At 33.5% G+C, this 22,951-nt stretch overlaps 1 protein-coding gene across 1 annotated transcript in view; it reads left to right on the top strand.

The window, feature by feature from the left end:
• LOC118193240 (cuticle protein 10.9-like) overlaps nucleotides 1-22,951 on the top strand; it is a 153,578-nt gene that overhangs the window by 11,798 nt on the left and 118,829 nt on the right. The window contains exon 2 of the mRNA XM_085824210.1: nucleotides 12,574-12,645. Coding sequence (XP_085680336.1) covers nucleotides 12,574-12,645 — 72 coding nt within the window. The remainder of the gene's footprint in view (nucleotides 1-12,573; nucleotides 12,646-22,951) is intronic.

Consider the following 22,951-nt stretch of genomic DNA (forward strand, 5'->3'; position numbering starts at 1 on the left):
TTCAAAATAATGCAGTTCTGAGAAAAAGATTTGTGGCGGTTACACCGTAACTGGACATTTGAACTCCTATTTGCTTTGTAATTGTTTATTTAATTGCATTACTTCATATACCAAAACCTGTAATTTAAATTGTAAAGTAACTGTATATACAAAATTTAATCCCTATAAAGGCCCTCACAATTCTTTCTCACTTAAAGTCGTAACCCAAAAGGTGAACAAGTAAAATTAAACTTCAGATACGTATACAATACTGAATATAATACAAAATATGAAAATAAATTATGCATGTGCGAAACCTAACTAACCATTTATATTGATAATGCATAAATATACGTATGGTAATGAACATTGTATATTAAAATTATTTTTCTTTGATATTTTATACCTTGTTCTATATTTTGTTCCATTTATATATATATATATAATTATAAGGATTCCATATTAACTACTACATATAAAACCAAAAAGTGCATCAATAATGTATTTTTCAGTATTATTAACTTCATTCTGAAGAATTTTCTACAGTCTAGTTTGCGTTATTTTATTCATAAATCTCAAGTAAAATCAATTTAATGTTTATTTGTCATTAGAAAATTAACCAACAAGTAATGTAACTGAAAAACAGTTCTTAAGCGTGATAAAGTTGAAAGCCATTTGGGTTAAGACTATTTTCTCAGATACTCAGCTACTTCTCATACATGTAACATAGCATTCGAAATGAAAATCTCAATGTTTATTACGAATTCATTGATGTGACAAATATCTGTCTTTCTATTCCTATGGCTTTAGAAAACAGACGTTATTTACCTTACAGTTTATCGTTCAAGAATACATTTTCATTGTACAAAATTGCATTCATTCGAAGAATTCAATTTGTATTTTCCTCTGTATAAAACTGAATGCAGAGAAGTTAGATGTTTAAACGGCCCCCACATTTTCTCACGACCCCGAGCAAGATTACCCCCTCCTTTTCAGACCCCCCCATGAAAAAAGGGGTTGTAAATTTATGACTACACCGCATATAGGCTGATTCTTTTCGGCTCACTAATCCTTGCGAAAGTAGCCATGGTACCAGATTGCCCATGTAGGGGTTATGGTACTGCCTTTCTAAAAAACCGATCTAGCGCTATGATTTCTTAGGTTAGAAACACAATTTTCCTTCGCTAAAGCTACTTGTAAAACCACTAAAATATAATAATATTGTGGCAGCATTTGATGCCGATATCCTCCGTAAGGGATATTATTGTTACTTCTCCTGACGATGAGCAAAATGAAACTTTAAAGAAACGTCTTATCGAATCTTATTCAGAGGGTGAACAATCAAGGATACGTTCTTTGTTGCAAGGCGTAGAACTTGTCGACTCACGTTCATTCCATTTACTTGTGCGTATGCATAACGTCACGGCGATACTGTAAGGAAGCATACTTGAAATCTGTTTGCCTCGCACGTCCTCCTACAACAAAACGCAGCATCATAGGGGAATTAAATGACGTACTGTGGTAGTTGGTTGGTTGTGATAGATAAACTTCATGATATGGCTGTCTCCTCAAATCAGTGCAGTATGCAGTGCACAAAATTCACCGCTGGAAGCACGAATTGCACAGCTCGCTCAGCAGGTGAGCGAACTCGCTGCGATTGTGCATCAATGTAGTCGCTCGAGACACAGAATCATGAAGGGCGCAATCGCAGTACTTCCAGAGAATGCTATGAAACGTCGACGAACAACCAATGCTTTTATCACACGAATTTTGTCTCGTAACGCTAAAATATGTACTCCCTCATGCTCTTTCCGACACTAAGAAAACTAGTTCGACGATAGCATTTGAGCCATAATCGAGACCGCCATCTAAATCGCATTCTTTAGACCGACCCTTCATCTAAATTAAAATTTTTGATTGACACGGGTGCAGACATTTCCGTCCTTGCGGCTAATCACACCAAGCCGTCTGTTACGAATGAAGATGTAGAGAGTTTTGTTTGCTTTGTGAGCATAAGCGAGTTTTAAACTTCTAACAGACGTAAGGCGAATTATCGCTGTATCTGAAATTAACTACAAAGTCTTGGAAATGTTTTAAACAAACCTTTTTATTTAAATACAAACTTAAATATAAAAGCACTTTCTCGTGCTAACAGAATCGACCACAATTTGTGACGATAAAACTAAACACTTAAATTCAAATTTAAAACGTGGACTAGTGCTCAAGGATTACTCAAATAAATTAAATCTAAGCTGACTGAAATATTCTAACCAGCCTATCAAATTTAAATATTGGCAGCAATAACGCAAAGTCAAATAAATCTGGCAGAACTACGTACATGGCCACGACGGGTGGAGAACGTTCTATTTTGCATTCCGAAAACCTCAACATAAATACTAACGTATTTTCATTTCTGGTGAGGAAACAAAAAGGAGAAGTTATATTAAATGCCGAAGTTATAAATAAGTGGTTAATTTAAATAATAACCTTATAAGGGATTGTTTTTTTATGCCAAAAACAAAAAAAAATGGAACAAAAATCCCAACCTTTGGTAATCGACATCTGACTCTGGCGAAAGTTCACTTGATCTTTAGTAATCGCCAAAGTTAGCCAGCCTCTCACAGGCATTGATTTCCTAATGTAGTTTAATTGATTAGTTGATGTTAAAAATAACAGTATGATTGATGCCGAGACCATGCTTTCTTTACAGGTAAAAGTTGCTCTAAACGTGTTGGAAAGAAGTACCTTAAGCATTCTTTTAGGTCTTTCTAAGTTTGATAAAACTTTGACTAAATATTCAGAACTTAACTAACCCTTCATATATCCCAAAGAGCGATCGATTCATACTGTTCTTCACCACACGGAGACCAAAGGGCCTCTGCTATTTTCTAAAACGTGTTGGCTATCGCCTAAATTGGTCGCCAGGAATGGTCTTGGCACGAGGTATCGTGCGCTCGTCAAAGAGTGCTTGGGCAAGCACTCTTCATATGAAATGCCATCACTATTCCGCACCGTTATCCTCTTTCCCATATCCAAAACTGCGTCCAAGTATTTTATAGGACAAAAATTAAATTTAGCTCGCGCGTATCCCAGATTCCAGTTAATGCAACCGACACTAAAATAAACTACTGTAACAACCACATTTGGTTTATTTTTATTTTCTGTTTATTCTATTGGCCTCCGTAACGCAGGGAAAATTTTTCAGAGGTACCTATATCAGGTATTAGGCGGACTGGGATTTTGTATACCCTATTTGGATGAAATTCTAATCGTGTTGTCAAATGAAAAAGAACATCTTAGGTAAGTTTATCTAGCCTCAGACAGCATGGGATGCCTTATTAACACTTTATAGGGTAAAACAGCTACCCGGAAAATCTCTAACAACAGCCGAATTTCCCAAACCTGAAACTATTATAGAGTTATAACATATTTTGACAATGCCCAATTTCTACCTTCGTTTCATTTCAAACACTGCCAAAAACCAAGCTCAGTTCCATGAACTGCTTTGTAATGATACTTTAACGCAAGCATCTGAAGTATGTAAACATGATCTTATGAATTCGGCAACTTTAGCTTGTCTTCTGATCAATAGCTATACTTGATGGCCGATGCTTCTAACACGGTATTAAATGGAATCGGCGCTGTATTAAATGGAAAGGACTTGCAAACTCTAGCATTCTTTTAGCGTTAACTGAACGTTATCAAGCAAATGTACGGAACCTATGCCAGAGAGCTCTTAGCAATCTATTCGACTGTAAAACACTTTCGGCATAGTTCCTAAGGTACCCCTTTTACAATACACACGGACCACAAATCCTTGGCACCGACTTTTCCACTATGGCTGATGAGCAGGCTAAATATACCCAGTTATTTGACCTACTTGCCAAGCATGATATACCATTTGAATTCGAGATTTTGCAGATGTATCTTAATTTAAGACTTTACTGTGATGTTAGCACTGTAAAAGTTTGACTATATATGTTCCAAAAAAGTTACGCTACTCAATCTTTAGAGACCTGCATTATTTATCTCATCCAGGTATAAGAGCCTCCTTTAAACTTATTCAAGAACGGTATGTGTGGCTAGGGATGTTAAAAGACGTATACAATTGGCACAGTCATGCACAAACTGTCAGAAGTTAAAAAATCATCGACATACTTGTAGCCTTTTGCAATCGTTTCCCGTTGTTTCTCAAAGATTCGAGCACGTTCACCATGACATCGTGGGATCCTTGCCTCCATCTGAAGGATATACACATTTTGTCACCTTTATGGATCGCTTTTCTTGTTGGCCTGAAGAAATACATGTGCAGAATATTACGGCTGGAACATTCGCTGGTACATTTATTACATATTGGATTGCAAGATTCGGAGTCGCAGGAATTATAACTACGGACTAAGAATTCAAGACAATTGAGTCTCATTTAATTTATTCACTCAAGAAGATTTTAGGAATTCACTGGATTCGAATTTTTCCATGTCACATATTTAGCAATGGACTGGCTGAGCGATTTCACTGGACCCTTAAGCAAGCCTTAATATTTCATTATAATACACGCTAGACAGAATCTTTACCAACTGCCTTTCTTAACTCTCGCTCAGCTTTCAAAGATCTGAGACGCTCTACGGAACAACTTGTCTTTACTAGGAGATTTCTTAGAGCCCTCTAACCACCTGTTGCAGTTTTGCTCCAGCATCCCTAAAACAGTATGTAGAAATAATCTCCAGCTTCTATTTATTCATATATTAAACTTGTCTTTATTGTGCACCCGTCCTTAGAGACTTGCTCTCGTGTTTTTGTTCTCGATGACACAGTAAAAGTACTTTTCACACAGCTATATAATCGTCCCTATCACATTGTCAAACAGACTGGTAAACACTTCATTCTCATAAATGGAAAAGAACTGTTATTGGAATTGAACATTTGAAGCTAACCTTCACTACTCAGTGCGACGTATCACCAACGATTCTAGTTATTCTTAGTGAAAATTCGCCAATGGAATTTTTATACCTACTGACAGTTCAATAGCCCCAACTACTATCTTAGCAGAGTCATCAAGCGAAGTACCGTCTTTGTCTCTGAAGAAAACTACTCGTTCTGGTAATGATATTTAATTGAGATTTGATCCTGGTCTACGTATGGTATATCAGTAACTAAAGATTCAATTCAATATATAAAGCATATTTTACTCTGTGATGAATACTCGTGTTGTATCACGACGCTATGAAGTTAAGAGATTTACCTTAATAACTAGACTACTGATCGTTAAAACTGCAAAGTAAAGAAGGACAAAAGTTAAGCATAGTTTTAAGTTTAATTTGCAGATTATTTATAATAAATAGACGAAGTGATTAAGAATTCAGGTATGTTATACGACAATTTCAGGTATGTTAGATTAGTACAGAATGCTGTCACAATGAGCAGCAATGACTACAGCTATGCGGCGAAGCATACAGTCGAAGAGTTTAGGTGATAATTTGGAAACTGCAGTTCTGACAACTGAGTAAATCATTGCCAAAATTTGTCTGTTCTAGTCGCTATTGGTCTCCTTCTTGTCACAGTAAATGGCATTTAGACTACATATGGTCAAATAGGAAGTAAAGATCTGATAAACGCGCTGACTATTGCTGTGGGTAGAGGAAGTGTCGAATGGCTGCATACCATTGAACTCTGGAATTTTCTCGAAAACTAACCAACAGCGAATTTTCTCGTTATTTCTTTATTGTGCTGGAAGCATTTGAAGTGTGAAAAATATAATAAATATTTTTAGGTTATAAAATATATAAAAGATTAGAATTATTAAGTTTATAAAAGATTAGAATATACTAATAAGAAAATTAGTCAGCTGTGAAAAATGGATAGGTGAACCAGATATATATTGAGAACTGATTTGCAAGATAATTTGGCCATCCACAACTCTCCAAATTAAAAAGAAATTATCTTTTGAAAACATGAAATTTTATGGCTTACGTGATTTTACCTTCAGAATCATTAATTCTATCTTCAGATGATAATTTTTTTTTCAGGAATTCTTCAACAGTTTTTGTAATAAATTCTAGTTTTTTTATTTCTATTATAAATACAGTGAAACTGCTTATGAAGGCAACCCTCCGTAGATGATCAGCTCTGAAAGTGATCAATATATCTTAGAAATATATTCCTGCCTAAGGTAATCATATCAACAGAAGATCAAAATCATCTGGTACCATGGCTAAGAAGGTTTCACTTGCAATTTGCAATTAAGTATATAATTGATAAATTTCCTTTCTATCATAAGAAATATTTTAATTAAGTAATATGCGAGAATTTCAAAGTATAATATATTTTGGTAATCTTAAATTTGATTTTTTTCTTTTAATGTTAATTCAGAATGTACATATATACACATATTAATCAGAGAGCCATGGATATTCATCGATGAAAGATAAATGCTTCAGTGCAGAATTTTTAGAAGGAATATATGGATGGAGACTTTCTGTGAGAAGGTAACTTGTAAAAGCGAAATGCGAAAAAAAAAAAAAACGCTTGTAGATAGTTTGCTTCGCGCCGGCATACAGCACACAATTAAATTATCAGATAATTTAGAAAGATCTCAATTTAAACTTGAATATACTTGGATATAACCGTAAAGTTATTTTCTTTTACATTAGATTGTTCGTAAATTTTGACATAAAACTGATAATCAAATAATCAGAAATGGTTTCTTTTGTCTAATTAATTTGGAATATCCCGATTGATCATTTTGAGAATGGGCAACTACTGTTTGTTGTCTTCGCCCGCTTTCCCACTTACTCATACAAGAATGCTTATAAATAGACGAGTTTTCTGCCAGACAATGGGCGTTTGTACTAGTATAAAGAGAGTCAAACTGAGAATTAACGTTCCTGGACTCCTTCCTATTTGTCGCTAACTAATTGGGAAGAGATGCTGCAGACTTTGTTCTCCTGATGTCCTACTTGTTCAAAAGCGGATTGAAAAGGTTTGAAGATATTTTTTTTTTAATTTCTGTTTTTTATGTATTGTAAAAAAGTAAACTGAAAAAAAGACAACCCCCTTCCTAAAAAAAATTCTAGACAGGAAGAATCGTTTTTTTCAAATACATTTTATAATAGAATTATGTTGAAAACAAAAGCGACATTACTTTTCCGTGATCTTCAGAAAGGGATTAATACTAGTTATGTAGCGTGCATTATTAACTAGACTGTAGCTTTGTAATATTTTTAATGAAATAGAAAACGCCTGTAACTGCTTTTGAATGATAATATGAAATAACTTTTTTAGGGCACGCGTGCTTGTTATTATTAATAATGAAAAGCAAATTGAACAACAGAAGAGAAAAATCTCATTTGGTTCCTAAATTATATAATCATCTCTTCTTCCGACTTCTTTTATGTTATACGGAAGAGAAAAGTATCACACCCCTCCTGCATAATCATAGAATGATTATACATAACTACTCGTCGTAGTCAAATTAGGTTGCATTAAAATAGCAATTTGGCTAGACACACAGCTGGTAAAAGTAATATACATTTAAATGAAAATATTAGTTGCAGTGTAGCGTCGAATGAGTCAAGTTTCCGGATTGTCCGATGAAGATCCATAAGTATAATATTGCAAATTTCTAATAATTCATAAAAGTTATATGGATATTATATGCATTATGCAGATAATCCACACAAGATTTCTTAGCAGATTGTCTAAATGCTCTCGTAAAAGCAGTTCGCATACTGGGTAACAGGAAAACGCTACACTTGTCGACATTTTGATGCCGAAGAATTGAAAGGTATTGCAGCAAAAAACACGGTAACTTCTAAGCAGATTATTAAGGAATATCAAAACGATAAAATGTATAAGGTGTTTCTCCCACTTGCCTAACGTGTCTTCGTAGTGTAACGGTTATCTTTAATGTGTTTTACAAATTATAAAAGAAAATGTATAGAAAATGTTCGTGAATACCAAAACTTGAGTAAAAGTAGCTTTTATATTCATAAACTAAAACTAAAGAGATAAATGAAAGGCTGGCCGCTTCCCCCCTCCTGAAACTACGAAATTCGCCCCATAGAGAGAATTCCTCCCTTGTAGCACGCTGGGCCGGTATTCCAGAAGTTCGTGGTTCGATTCTCGGCGAAGGCGGTTGCATATTTTTCATCTTTTCTGCTTCTAAAATACCTAATGTCTTTACAAATGGCGCCCGAGCTAAAAGGGTTGTGGATGATGATTCTCCGCACCCAGGATTTGGCGACTAGGTCCCTTAAAACCCTAGTCGCCCTTTAAGAAGGGGAGTATATAAGGTATTTCTCCCACTTCCCTAGCGTGCCTTCGTGGTGTAACGGTAGCACGCTTGGCCGGTATTCCAGAGGTCCGTGGTTCGATTCCCGGCGAAGGCGGTTGCATATTTTTTAACTTTTCTGCTTCTAAAATACCTAATGTCTCTACAAATGAGTTAATTTTTTTCCCTTTCTCTTTAAAAATTCTGGAAAGAGATCAATGAAAATATTGCTATACGTTTTAAATAGCTGTGAACGTTACTTTGTGTGGTATTTTCTCGCTCCTTTCCTCATGCCTTCGTGGTGTAACAAAAAGCATGCACGACGCGTATTCGGGAAGTCTAAAGTTCGAATCCCAGCGAGGAGATTGTGAATTTCTTCAGTTTTCTCTGACATCGAAAAATTCTAATAACTCTACAGTGGCACCCGAACTATAAAGGTGGAGGTATCTAATTCGTCACCACCAGGATCTGATTATTGGGTCCGTTCATCTCAGTCTCCCCATAAAAGCGAGAGTATATAAGGTATTTTCTCCCTCCTTTCCGCATGCCTTCGTGGAACTGGAAGCACGCTCCAGTTACACGTTCCAGAAGCACCCTTCCAGAACTGGAAGCACGCTCGACGTGTATTCGGGAGGTCCGAATTTAGAATCCCGGCGAGAGCGTTGTACATTTTTTACGTTCCAGCATCGATATGGCCTAATGATTCTTGCTGTTGCAACAAGACACTTTCATTTGCAGTCGCCTATGCTGCATAGTCAGTATCCAGAGTGATCGTGAGGCCGTGATATTGGAAGGATAATAATTTTGATGCTGCATTGTTCTTGTCGGCCGCAAGAAAGTGCATAAAATAACTCCTTACAAAGATAAACCTTCAGAAAAGAAAATCTCATGAAAGAACTCGTTATACGAATCGATGCAGTAACATTAGTAAGATTTGGAAGTGGTCGAAACGGGGAGCAGTTTGAGTCTGGCTCATACAGCTGTGCGTTTTTTTTTTTTTTTTTTAAGTTAAAACAATGGTTCTCAACATTTTTGCCCCTGACACCCCTTTTACCCTTACTCATCCCTTCTAACTTCTTTCCCTAAACTCGAAAAATATATGTACATTTATTTAAATTTAGGTTATCTTTAATGTGTTTTACAAATTATAAAAGAAAAAGTATAGAAAATGTTCGTGAATACCAAAACTTGAGTAAAGGTAGCTTTTATATTCATAAACTAAAACTAAAAAAATAAATAGGCTGGCCGCTTCCCCCCCCCCTCCTGAAACTACGAAATTCGTCCCATAGGGAATTCCTCTCTTGTTGAGAATCCCTAAGTCAGAAGATTTGACTTCAATGTACGTATCCTGTTGTTGTGACTAAGAAGAAAAGAAGAATACCGAGAAGGCAATCGAGGGAGGGGGGGAGTGCACGCATGGAAGGGCAATTCAGTGGAATCTTTAATGTTATTGAATTATGCGAAAAAATAAATTGATATAGAATTTAATGATATAATAGATTTGAGCACTATTTGTCTCATTGTCTGAAAGAATATCACCGCAACTCTTTCTCTGTTTCTTTTTCAAAAGCAAAGCAAGAAATTTTTTTCCTAGAAGAAAAACTTCCAAAATGTATGTGAAGTTTAATTACTGTATATTATATATCATTCATTAAAACAATAGAAGAATTTATTTCTTTATGATACGCGTACATAAATTACATTTTTAAAAGGTTTCTTTTGGATTTTCCGTGTTTTCTTGTTTTTTAGTGTATTTCCATGTGGTCATTAGCACGGATAATGGGAGTTGTTAAAATAACGACGGCGTGTAATTTAATTCTATAAACACTTCTACATTAAAACTTAGCGTTTTGTGATGTGATACTGCTTTGATCTACCTTTTCCAGCTATTATACCATCTTCTGTTACATGAACATAACCTAAATCTTATTTACGATTTACTTCCACATATCAGTTTTACCGTGGCTCGGATCATTTGAATAGCTTTCTTGGATTTCAAGAGAAAAGAAAATCATGCTGAATTTTCCACTGTGCTCGGCTAAGTATAAAACGTGACGAGCTATGCCCTGTTTCTGTTGTGAAAGTGCTTAGTGAATGTCTGTTGTGGTTATTTAAATAGAAAAGGTGAATAAATCTGAAAGGTACTTTTAAGTTTCATAAGAGTTAATCCCTTATGTTCTTAATGGATTTCTAAACATCAGTCTGCCTACAGAAGCAGATTGGGGCCAAACGATTTTTATCTTTCAGTGTTCTTTGTTACTACATAACTGCGATTTGCATAAATTCTAATTCATGAAACACGTGAAATTACAGAAGAAAGTTATGCAACGTAAGGTGAGCCGCAAATTTTACTTCATTTTATATATTGGTCCTAGGCGTAAGGAATATAACATTTCTTAAAATAAGGTAGAAGACTGCATAAAAACTATTTTAGCACTGAGTAGAGGGATTTATTAATAAAAAAATTAACTTTTCATATAGCATCAAGAAAATCCTATATGGACGCAACATGACTTCCTTGTACGTCATATTAAATTATACGCACCTTTTTGTTGCACTTCATTTAAAACTTATTTCCTCAAATCATTCTAACTTAATTCGTCGATTTCTCAAGGCGAGTTGAAAATAATATTAAAAACTACAAATTTTGAAATTAAATGTACCGGTCAATTTTAGTCGTAAGGAAGTCAAATTTCTTATCATTTTATTTTTTCATAGCGAGTATGAAATTTCCCCAAACATAAGTATAGGATCTGGGAGACCGCATTAAAAATTAGATTTCGTTATTTGTTGAAAATTAATTTTTTTTAAAAAACCTGACATTGGTAAAACAAGCATATTTTCGTCATTTAAAACACTTCTGGAATATGAAGTAAATAGTATAACTACGACGAAGGGTTTCAATTGCAAAGTTTCCTAAAATAAATTAATGAATTTTATAGAAATATTTTGAAAACCATGTATATAAATTTCTCTTAAAGTATAATTAAACTTTTCGTATAATTGCCTCCCACCCCCTAAAAAAATCCAGTTTGTAAGTTACTCATTTCGCTAAGTTATTAAAAGTAATTTTCAAGTTTCGTTTTGAGGAACTAACTATAGATTTAATAAGAATGCTGTTTTCTAAGGTAGTATAACTATCAGTATCCGGAAGTGTGGATTTGTTTGGCAGATGCTATATAATTTTTTTCACAAAAACCGAGTAAGAAACGTGTAGTAAGTATTCCAGTAACGTGTAAGAAAAGAAGGATTAAGGTGAGTCAATTGCTTTCTCCCCCGATATCTGTCAGCGACAGAATAGATAAAGTAGTTGAGTACTACTTCAACCCGTTTTCAGTCCCATATAACAGAATGGCTTCATGCGTATTTGTGTGGTTTCCTCATATGTAACATGCAAAAAGCCACTTTCCGAGTCTTCCATGAAAGCATCACTCTTTTACGTAACTCTCGAGTATTGTTCAGAACAAATATGTTTTGCTAGTAAAGTCTCCAATTTTGAACCTGAATGCTCCTGATCTCTTATTTTCTTAAATTTTAAATTTTGTTAGAGGAAATTTGAGTTTATCAAAGCACAATATATTTTTTTTCCGTTTTTTGAAATGGAAATTTTATTGTTTGGAGCCTTTCTACCAGAAATGGGAAATTGGTTTTAAAGTTTTTTCCAGTATTTTAATAAACTTTATAAGAACATGTCTAAAATAATTATTTACGAAAACAAAGCTTCTAGCAATCTAGGACATCCTGTATAAACTCCCGGATTTGAAATACATATAAATTAATTGCTTTTTTTTTTCAACTAGGAAGTTCACTGAGTATACATTTCGGAAAACCTCTTTCTGTCTTAACAAGGAAAGAAAGGTGATGCAGCGAAAACCCACGTAATGAAAGTATCGTTATGATTATGAAAAAAAAAGTAGTTTAACCTCTTGATCGTTTTTCATCTGAGATTTTACACAGCTAGATATGTGTTTGTTTATTTTTCGTAGCTGAATCTGATTTTCTCGTTGATGAATTTTTGCTCTAGAGCCAATCATAATGACACCATTAGAGCAGCTTTTTTTTAAATTTGTTTTACATGTGAGTCTATTGAGAAAATGCTAACAAGGGCAGAATAGCTTTTCTTCCTTCTTAAAGGGTATGAAGCTACTTGGTAAAAAATGCGTTTTTCAAAGTATTTCATGATATTTAATATGACTATCTTCGTATATATGTTAATATCTCTGAGATTTATTACCCTTTTTATTATGCCATGTTTTGTAGCTTTAAATTAAATCAAAAATACTATTTTAAAAAGCAATTATAAGATATTTTCTCTCTCCTTCCAGCATGCCTTTGCAGCGTACTTGGAAGCATACTTGACTGGTATTCGAGACGTCCAGGTTCGAGTCCCGTCAAGGGTATTGCTCATTTTTCACGCTTCCTGCTTCAAAATAACCTCTGTATACCTTATATTTAATTTATTAACTAGGTAATTAGTTAACTCGAAATTTCCCATTTAGTAAGAAACGGCTTTGATTCTCGGTTTAGCCAAATTTCTCGACCTAGTACAATGTCGTTGAACAATACATCATTTTCTTAGTCTTTCTTAGCCAAGGGATACTTTTAGTGAAACTGGCTATTTTCTGTAGCTGTTTCTGAAGCCCAACTCTTGAGTTGCCGTTTCAGAGAATAAATTGGAAGTCTTGTTAAATTAGACTGTAAACTCTGCTACTTGCATTAAAGTTACGGAAAGTTAATAGGTTGTATTTATTGGGTTATGGAAAAGCAGGTTAAAGTTATCTGCCTAAAGAAAAAGATGCCTGTATGGAGTACGTTTCAAAGAAGTTAGCTCGTTTTTATGTTAAGTCGAGGGAAACTCTAAAATCTCCTTGGCTGCCAATCCATTCTCTCGGGTTTGAACGCAGGTAGAACTACCTGTGAACCTTTAGACTATTGAAGCACTCTAAAATAAATGTTACAAATTATGATTACAGAGAGAAAATTAACAACTCAAAAGAATGCCTATTTAGCTGCAACGCACCTAACCTTCCGCTAAAGTCATTTACCTAAGCTTATTCAGACAATAGATTTTTAGTGATTCTTAATCTCCCTTACAGCAGCAGTCATTTAAATCCTTATATGTCCTAAAAATATGCGTAAGAAAAAGAAAAAGACGCTCCAGTTTTAAAAGTTTGTAGAGTCCAGTGGATGAACTTCTATCTGTATACTGGAGTAGCAGGAAACTACACAGAAGCAGGGTTAAAGTACCCTTGATTAACTCTTTAAAATTTACAATGCGTCAACTCGACGCTGACAAGCTTCGCCTCTGCTTGGGCGGTAACTGAAAGTCAGATAATTGAAACTAAAAGTTGAAACATTAACAAGTGATAAAACTAGCCTACAGGGCTCAGCGAGATCCCGTAACTTAAACCCCCTTCTACGTTAGTGGCAGCAAAGCAATGCAATTAGGCCACTTGAACCAGCAATAAGTAAACGTACCTATGGCAGCGATGGCGATTAAAGAACTCTTTCTCCTACCGAAACTTGGCTTTTAACTACTTTCTTCAAAGTAGAAAATTTGCATTTCCTTCCTCTCGCTACAACATTTAACTATTCTGGCACTAACAATTAGGGGAAGGAAGGCTTATAGGAGAGTTAAAAACTCAAACTTTAAATTGTTAGTTAAAATAAATGTACAAGTTATTTTATTGAACTTTTTATAACGAATGAAATATTACTTCCGAAATTTTTCTTGCTTAGTAAATTTCAAAATAACTGATTATTTTGCTAGTCTAGTATGCAAATTTTTTCTGACAATTTTTCCATGTTCGAATATTCTCAAATTTCTTTGTTTTTCTTATCTTATGTAATTAATTAATTTTTGTAAGCTAGAACAAACTGGAAGTTTAAAAATTAAAACAAGAAGTATTAATATTACTAGAAAAATTATGGATTATTATTTCATATCTTTTTCTAACAAACTACTAAACAAATGATGAAGCAAAATTGGGCCAGAATTTTGCTTTCGTGGGGTTGAAGATATTCAGAAAACTAACCAATACTGTCCAGTTTTAATAACTATATTAGCGGGCAAACCTGCAAGATCAGCGGACTGTAGCCAAAGCAAAATTTGTAAGTTCTATGCACCCTTGAAAAACAAATGTATAAAAACATTTCAACATTAATGAAATCAGTTCCCTCTCTCCAAGCAATAACCAATTCGTAAATAATTATTTTGTTGCCAAACCAGGAAACAGAAACTTTTGACACTTCAGATTAATATGTATGACGTCTTGGTTTAAATTTAATGTAATATAACAACATTTCCTCAATATAAATAAAAGAATAAATGTGGTAGTAACATATCGTGTCAATTATACTAATCTGAAACAAAAAATGTTTCCAACAGCAGCTATTTATTTAAAATGCTGACATTAACGAAACATTTTCGACATACAATGACGTCATTTGTAATCGCCTGCTTTCTTCAACTTCAGAATATGACCTTAGATAATAATAATACATTTAATGTTTTGAAAAGCTTTTTTATTTCACATTTTGTAAAACTTACAAATTTTTGTTTTGTATGCTTGATTTGATTTTTTTTATTAACAAACTCTATGTTTTTAAAGTGAGCAGTAGCAACAGTTTTCGAAATAAAGCATTTTTATCTCCAACGCGCAAGTCTGTCGCATAAATGAGTGCGAAAGTTAGTGTTTTCAGATTTTTAATTAATACCTCGTGTAGTTAAGGTTCTACGAAGATGACAATAGTCGAAATGGCTCCCCACGAATTTTTGGAATCTAGTATAATGTATTAAATGTTTGGCACTGCTATTTTTATTTCACATTTTGTAAAACTTAGAATTTTTTATTGATAAACTCTCTAATTGTCAGTACATAAGAAAAAGAAAATATGATTTGAAAATGAGCAGTGGCAACACTTTTCGAAATAAAGCAGATTTTCATCTCTAGCATGCGAGACTGTTGACACTCGGAAAAACGAGGAAGAAAAAATTAGAGATTTCAGAATTTTTAATTAATATCTCGGCTGATTAAAGTCGTACGAAGATGAGAACGGTCAAAATGGCTTCCCACGAAATTTTGGAATCCGGAGATACCTCTCTCGAAATTCAACTCCCCGCCATTCCGAAGGAGATATTGTCACACACTAGCTAACCAACAAACAGACAAATGCACACAGATTTTAATAGTATAGGCTCTAAAACTATTCTTTTGCAGCATTGTAAATTTAATGAGCTAAGACAAAGTACTTCTATTCCGAATTAAAATTTCCTAAATGATTTATGTGGTCACTAGTGTAATCTAAAAAAATATTATAACAATTCAATTGCAATATCATCAATGCAATGTCATCAATGCAATATCATCAATGGAATGTTGATGGTATTGCATTAAAACAACTTCAAGAATATTTCAATATGTGATGTGAAGGATGATTATTTTTTAAAGAAAAGCACACGGAGCCTAATTTTTCAGAGAATTTACTTTTATTGGGATCTTATTAGGGTAAGTGTATTGTATTCTCGTCACGCATGATGGACACCTAGCCCATTTCAACTGCTAATTTTTAAAAAGTGGGAGAGAGAAAGAAAGGAAATTTTGAATACATCCGCATTCAAGAATCCGCCTTTTAGTAAAATATGAAAATACTGAATATTACGCTATAGGTTTTTGTTCATGATGCTACGCCCTTATCAAGATGCTATAGCACATATAATAAAACAAAGCAATGACTTCCCTCTATTGTTCAAAGAGGTTAGATTATTTGAATGTGGAAGAGCACACAGTGAAACTGGCTCTTATTCAAGTTACACATGGAGAAGATCACAAAAAAAAAAAAAAAAAAAAAAAAAAACAACCATATAGCCGCCTATTGACCTGGTATCGTACCCGACTCGAACATCGAGTGGTTGGTATAGCACTAGTGATGTCGCAAGTGGGATTGCAATCTAGTCGTTTAGGCACAAGACTGCAACAAATGTATCCATCATTGATAAATATTTTTGTTTTACCAGGGTACATAGCCCACAAACTGAAGACAACAAACATCTCTAAAAGTTTATCTTGAAGGGATTATAAATGGAGAAAACTGTTTATAGTTAGCGGAGAACAATCTAGGTTAATTATTATTTTAATTAGGTCAGGTAACTTTATTATTTTGAAAAGTAAACATATTTTGACGTCTCCTTTTTAAGATGTATCCTTTAACCTTTAAAAGAAGTTTGATCATAAAACTGTGGCCTTAATATTTCAGAGCATTAATTTTGTTATTTTTCCACTATCAAACATTTTACGCCAGTTTTATATCCTTTCATTCATTCGAGAACAATTTACTGCTTAACGATATAACTTGCCTTTTCACGTTTTAAAGCTTTCTTCAAAACACTCTTGACTATTGCCATTAATAAAATCGTAATTTTGAAACCTCTTTTAATGAGAAGCCGTTCTTGACAACTGACATCCATGAAATTATCCCTGCGGGCGGTTATTGTAGGCGTGCCTATGAAATATTTATAATGGTAGAAAACAAAATCATTTCCGACAAGACAACAAAGAAACAGCTTAAAGGTATCTTCGTGGAGTTTACCTTGCCAAGTTGTTGGAAGCAAAGGGTTCTAACCTAGAAGCGGACTCGATGACCTCCTTCCAAAAGAACATCTTCATGAGTAGGGGGGGAGCGCTTGAAAGATGAGGAATATATTCTGTCGACTAAAATTCGATCACTTTCACTGAGGAGGGTCCAGTTGATTTTTAGGTCACTTAGAAAACTTCACTTTCTCTTTGGCGTACTTTTTTTTGCGTGTGTTGTATGCAGCCAGGTGCAATCTTTTTCGCAATGAGTGCTTTTAAATATTAGTCTCATGCCAAGGTTAAAAAATGTTGCGTAAATGAACTGTCGCAGCAATTACTAAAATCAGTCTTGGGATACGTATTGGCAATGGGTGTGCATGCCTTGATTTGAAAAATGATTAATCGCTCCTGTAATTATCCTTAAAGTTATTGCTAAGGATAAGATGCCTAGGTAATAAATAAGTTGGCATTGTTATTTTAGTCTGATTAATTATCTATCGCAAACGTGACAGTATCTCAGGCTTAAATCTAATCCTTGAAGAATAGTTAAAAATATTGGAAAGCAAGAAGTGATCTGCAAATGAATGTTGAAATTTTTGTTCCAGCAGTGGCCTTAAATTCAGACCGTTAAATAGAAATTTTGCTTGGCAGTACAGTAAGCTAACGAATATTTTAAATTCTAGTCGATTTCACAAATGAAAGCTTCCGATGAAATATATTGTTTCAAATACAGATCTTTTTGTATAGAGTAACATCGTCAGCAAGCTCCAGTGAAAAATATTTATTTCTCTTTTTCAAGCATGTATACGTACTTTGTTACTAACAAAGTTCTTTTTACTTCCTTGTTCGAAGTGAATATATACATCGATTATTATATCCACTCTGTTACTCGGCTCAGTGAGCTCAGTTTCTTTATTCTTATATGTTTGTAAATTGTGCATTTTTGCTTTAAAAATGATTGAATTATGTTGTTCTTATCTTCGGTTAAGGTTGTTATGCCTTTAGTGAATCAGTTTGCTATATTTGCAGAATTATTAACAATTTAAAAGTTGTTTAAGTGCGGCTAAGCCTAATTTTTAAATACCATGGCGGCCATGTTTACATTTGAAACATCAGAATAGTGGATTTCTTGACAATATAGAGAAACTTAGTTTCGCAACAACAAAGATAACGCCTTCATTTATTATTGCGAATTAAATCATGCTTAATCCATTCCGGAATTTATTTGAGGAAATAAATGTTTAATATTTACTTAGTAATTTTTAATATAGATATTTTGAGTTTTTATATATTTTTGCCTTGTCACGAAGTGAGAACTGAATTAATTGAATGAGAAACACTGAATCGTCTATGAAAAACTGTTTCTTTTTTTGTTGTTTGTTTAATTTTTTATACATCGTTTTAGAGTTATTATAGTATTTGAATAGAACATGTGGCAACGATTAGATAATTCTTCAGATGATGTAAATTTTGTGCATTCTGAGTTTTAAAATGTATGAAATGTAACGCTGTTAAGTAAAAACCTAATGCCAGAGTGTCCCTATAGTAAGCAAATATAGTGAATTTTAAAGAGATTTAAAATATAGTGTATTTATTCTATTGTGGTTTATGCGCTGTCGACGAAGTAGATTTAATTCAATCCAATAAGTTTAAATGAAATGCAAGAGAAAATGCGAATAATTTAATATTCCATAAAAGGAAGTCATGTGGCGTACACATCAGATTAAAAAAAAAAAAAAAATTTTTGTTGTGTTCGACTTGAGAGTTTAACCATGCCTAGGATTGAAAAAATAACCGAAATGTTCTTTGAGAATAACTTAAAAAATTTGTTTTTCGTTGTGATAAGTGTATTCAATTAAATGAGGATTATGTTGAAAATTGTACTATTGAAAAAAATTTGAAGAAATTTTTTATATTTTTCAAGTTTTACTTCCATTTTTAATATCCATAGCAATTCTTTGACTGAATACGATCTGAGGCGACGTGAAAACATTTATATCAACACAGTTGAATGACCAAGAAATAAATATTGAAAAAATGAAATAAAAGTAAAAATGGAGACAAAAGTTTAAAAAAAAAGTGTGTTCTGAAAACTTCAGATTATAATCTTACACTTCGAAGAGCTTTTTGCTAATAGTGTGTCAAAAAATAAAAAATAAAAAATAAAAATATAAGAATTTTATAAGGTTAAAATGAAACTGAAATCTGATATTGGTATGCACATTTCAATTTAACATCTGAAACAACTTTACTAGAGTTTAAGAATTAGTTCTCCAAAAATTAAATATATAGAATATAAAATTTTAGGTACTTTTCTGTCATCCGGAACAGATTCGGAAATGTATAAGTGTATGTGCCCATGTATGCAAGTATGTAAGTACGGTTGTATGCGTATTGTGTGTATATGTGTACACGCACACACATACACACAATACGCATATATATATATGTATACATACATACATTTTTTAATCTGGTTCTGATAACAGAAAAATACCAGATTTCATATTCAAAATTACTTGCCCAAAATCGCAAAATGCAAAAAAAAAAAAAAAAAAAAAAAAAAAAAATTGCAATGCTATTATTTTGTTGTGACGAAATTATTTCATCGTCAAATTAAAGTCATGGGGAGAACTGAGCATTTATTTAACAATAAAATACTTAATAATTCAAGAGACATAGATGTTCATTTATTTTACTGCATCGCTTACGCATATGATTTGCAACAAATATTTCCCTCGACTGGCAATACTTTCTATTTTGTCAAGATATGAAATTGGCGAAATGAAAAGAATAAACATCTCAGTTTCCATCTTGGTGTTTAAAAAATATGGAAATCTATAAGAATAAGAGTACAGAATTCTATTATATATTGCATATAGTTGAAAGTTTTTTGGTTTGGATTATATGGTAATAGCAAAGCATGCTTGGGTTGGTTACAGCCGAAAACATCGCGGCAAAAACATCGCGGACGAAAACGTCGCGGAGAAAACAACGCAAGGCGAAAACATCGTGCTACAAAACATCGTGGGAGAAAACATCGCAGTTCTAAAACATCGTGGTACAAAACATCGTTGTCGAAAATAAAGCGGTTCAAAAACTTCGCAGTTTAAAAACATCGCCGTCGAAAATATCGTGGTAAAAAATAAAGTACCTATAAATCATCGCATGACGATAACATCGCAGACATGCTTTTTTCAGGCTTTAATAACTGTAAATGGATATTCCCATAATGATTTGTGAGCGCAAGTGATGTAAGGAAGGATAATTTTTACTTTCACTTTTTTTTATTAACTAATAAATTTTTGCTGAAAAAATAAGAAGGAAACTAAAGCATAGAAAATTAAATTCAACTTAATAGATTATACTCTTTATGAAAAATTACCTGTAAAATCTTTATAAAAAATTATTTATTAATGGTCTTTGTTAGTTAACTATGTCGATTTAAAATTCTATTAAGTGCTATAAGTTGCATTAGTTTTCTATGCTTAAGTTTTCTACTTATTTTCTCAGCAAAAATTTAATATTTAATACAAAATATGAAAGTAAAAATTATCCTTCTTTACATCTTGCGCTCACAAATCATTATGGGAATATCCATTTACAGTTAGTAAAGCCTGAAAAAAGCATATCTGCGATGTTATCGTCATGCGATGATTTGTAGATACTTTATTTTTTACCACGATATTTTCGACGACGATGTTTTTAAACTGCGAAGTTTTTGAACCGCTTTATTTTCGACGACGATATTTTGCACCACGATGTTTTAGAACTGCGATGTTTTATCTTTGCGATGTGTTCTCCCACGATGTTTTGTAGCACGACGTTTTCGTCTTGCGTTGTTTTCTCCGCGACGTTTTCGTCCACGATGTTTTTGCCTCGATGTTATCGGTGGACACCCTTGGGGTTACCTGTTTAGGTAATCTTAGGCCCTCGGGAACTCGAAGGCGGATATTTAGTTCATGCTGAAATTTCACAATCGGTTGTGATGTAGAACTGGGGACAACTTATGTAACTTTCAAAAATGTCTCACTGTATTTGATTCTTCATTTGAACAAGGCAATATTCTCCAAATCTCTCTTCCAGGTAATGCCTGTTCAGCAGTGTAAGTGTATACACATCCTGGATGTACAGAATAATCCGAAAAAAGTTAATTGCCAAGATATTCTTTCAGTAGGTGTCTTTGCATTGTGTAGCGCATAGAAACGTAAGGCTGACCTTTTCGGAAAACGTCATCCAGAGATTATATATGCAGTTACTAAATGACAGCTATCAAAACTCACATTGATACAAAAGAAAGTTTCCAATTAAGAGTCTTCTCTACCTTTTAGAATTAAGAAGTGAAAAGTGTGCAAGGAGAACAAGAATTCTGGTGTTCAGCATTCTCCTCGCTGTACCGCATTAAAACAATTTGAAGCTTCCAACATTAGTTCCCATCTGCATTTGGGCACCGCATAAAAAATAGCTTTTCTTTGAATGTACTCGTATTTTACACATGTCTATGATTCTAGATAGCATATAACAATTAATGCCGGACGCATCTGCATTACATTGATGGATTTTAGATGTACTGCTTAGAAGTATTGTTGAATTTGAAAATTTGATGAGATAATCATAGGAATGGAAAATTGTGCATGTCAGATAAACATTTTATTATAAATCGGATTGCAATTGCAATAATTACTTCTTCCATTGCTAGTGGCCCTTCAGGAGTAGTTTGGTGATCATATGATGTCAACATTAGAGGTCTGCTTTTGTTACTAAACATATAATTTCCCAAATACAACTAAAGAGCTATATAAATAATTCGCATACTCTAGAGATCTAAAGAGGAACATTATGGCGGCGGCTAACAACATCAGTTCTTTACAAATTGGCATCAAGCATAGTAAAAAGAGCGCTGGTATGCATTACTGATTGCTAGGATGCATTAAAGGACTACCATTTCTAGCATATATTATAAAGACACGGTTTAATGGCAGTTTTTTACGATTTAAGATGTAAGCATTTGTAATAAGTTTTGTATATCATGTGTCGTACATTAAATCAAGAAACTTTATATTTTTCCCTCCTTTCCGCATACCTTCGTGGTGTAGTTGGAAGCATACTCGACGCGTATTCGAGAAGTCTACTGTTCGAGTCCCGGTGAGGGCACTGCACGTTTTTCATGCCCCCTGGTTAAAAAAATACCCAATGATTGTACAACTTTATTCAGTTACTGTGATGTTCGGGGGAGTTTTCAGTTATTCTGTACCTAAATGTTTACGAAGTATGTGAAAGAAAATGATTTAAATAAAGAAATTTAAGAGCTGAGAGAGCACGATGCTGCTGCCTGTAAAATAAAATATTTCACGTTTATTTTCCAGATATTAAGAATTAATTCATGAATTACAAATGAAACATACAGATTTATTAACGAATAAATGAATTAAAACGGTTTTTGAAGAAATTTACAGTAGTAATATCATCTACTATTGATACGTAGATGACAGAGAGCAAAACGATATCACTGTAAGAGATAATATTAAAATTTTTGAGGGAACATAAAATTGTGTTATTTATTTGGTCTTTATATCATTTTATTTAATTCATCTTAATAAACAAAACAACTTTCAACCAAATATTTAAAAAAATTGTTTAGCCATAAAATGTTATGCAGAAAACTGTTTTGTGTCAGTAACAAGAATTATAAACAGACCAGATATTATTTAAAAATGTGTCAAGGTTTTTATGCAATGATCTGGAAACGTTACTTTGAAAATGATTATTATTTATATTAGATGTTAATAAAAAAACTCCCACGCATTCAGACAAAGTTATTATATGTTCGGCAGATAAGCAATTATTTGAGAAAACAGTGCAAAAAGAGCTCGCTGACAATACAATGGAGTATCTTTTCTTTTGTGGTTTGATATAAAAGGCAGAGGTTTTGAAATCCAATTCTAAACTGATAATTGAAATTCTTATGTGCAATGACGCAATATGATGAGAGCGATGGAAATTTCAAAAGATCATACAGTAGAAATTTTGTTACTATCTGCTGCTCAAGCTGACAACAATGGTTTATTTTAATCTATTATGTATAAATCTGCATCACAGATCTCGATTTAAAATAATATGTTTCTGCAAT

Source organism: Stegodyphus dumicola, chromosome 9 (assembly GCF_044657685.1).
Source record: "Stegodyphus dumicola isolate Sdum_Otavi_A_Nest chromosome 9, ASM4465768v1".
NCBI classification, from domain to species: domain Eukaryota; kingdom Metazoa; phylum Arthropoda; class Arachnida; order Araneae; family Eresidae; genus Stegodyphus; species Stegodyphus dumicola.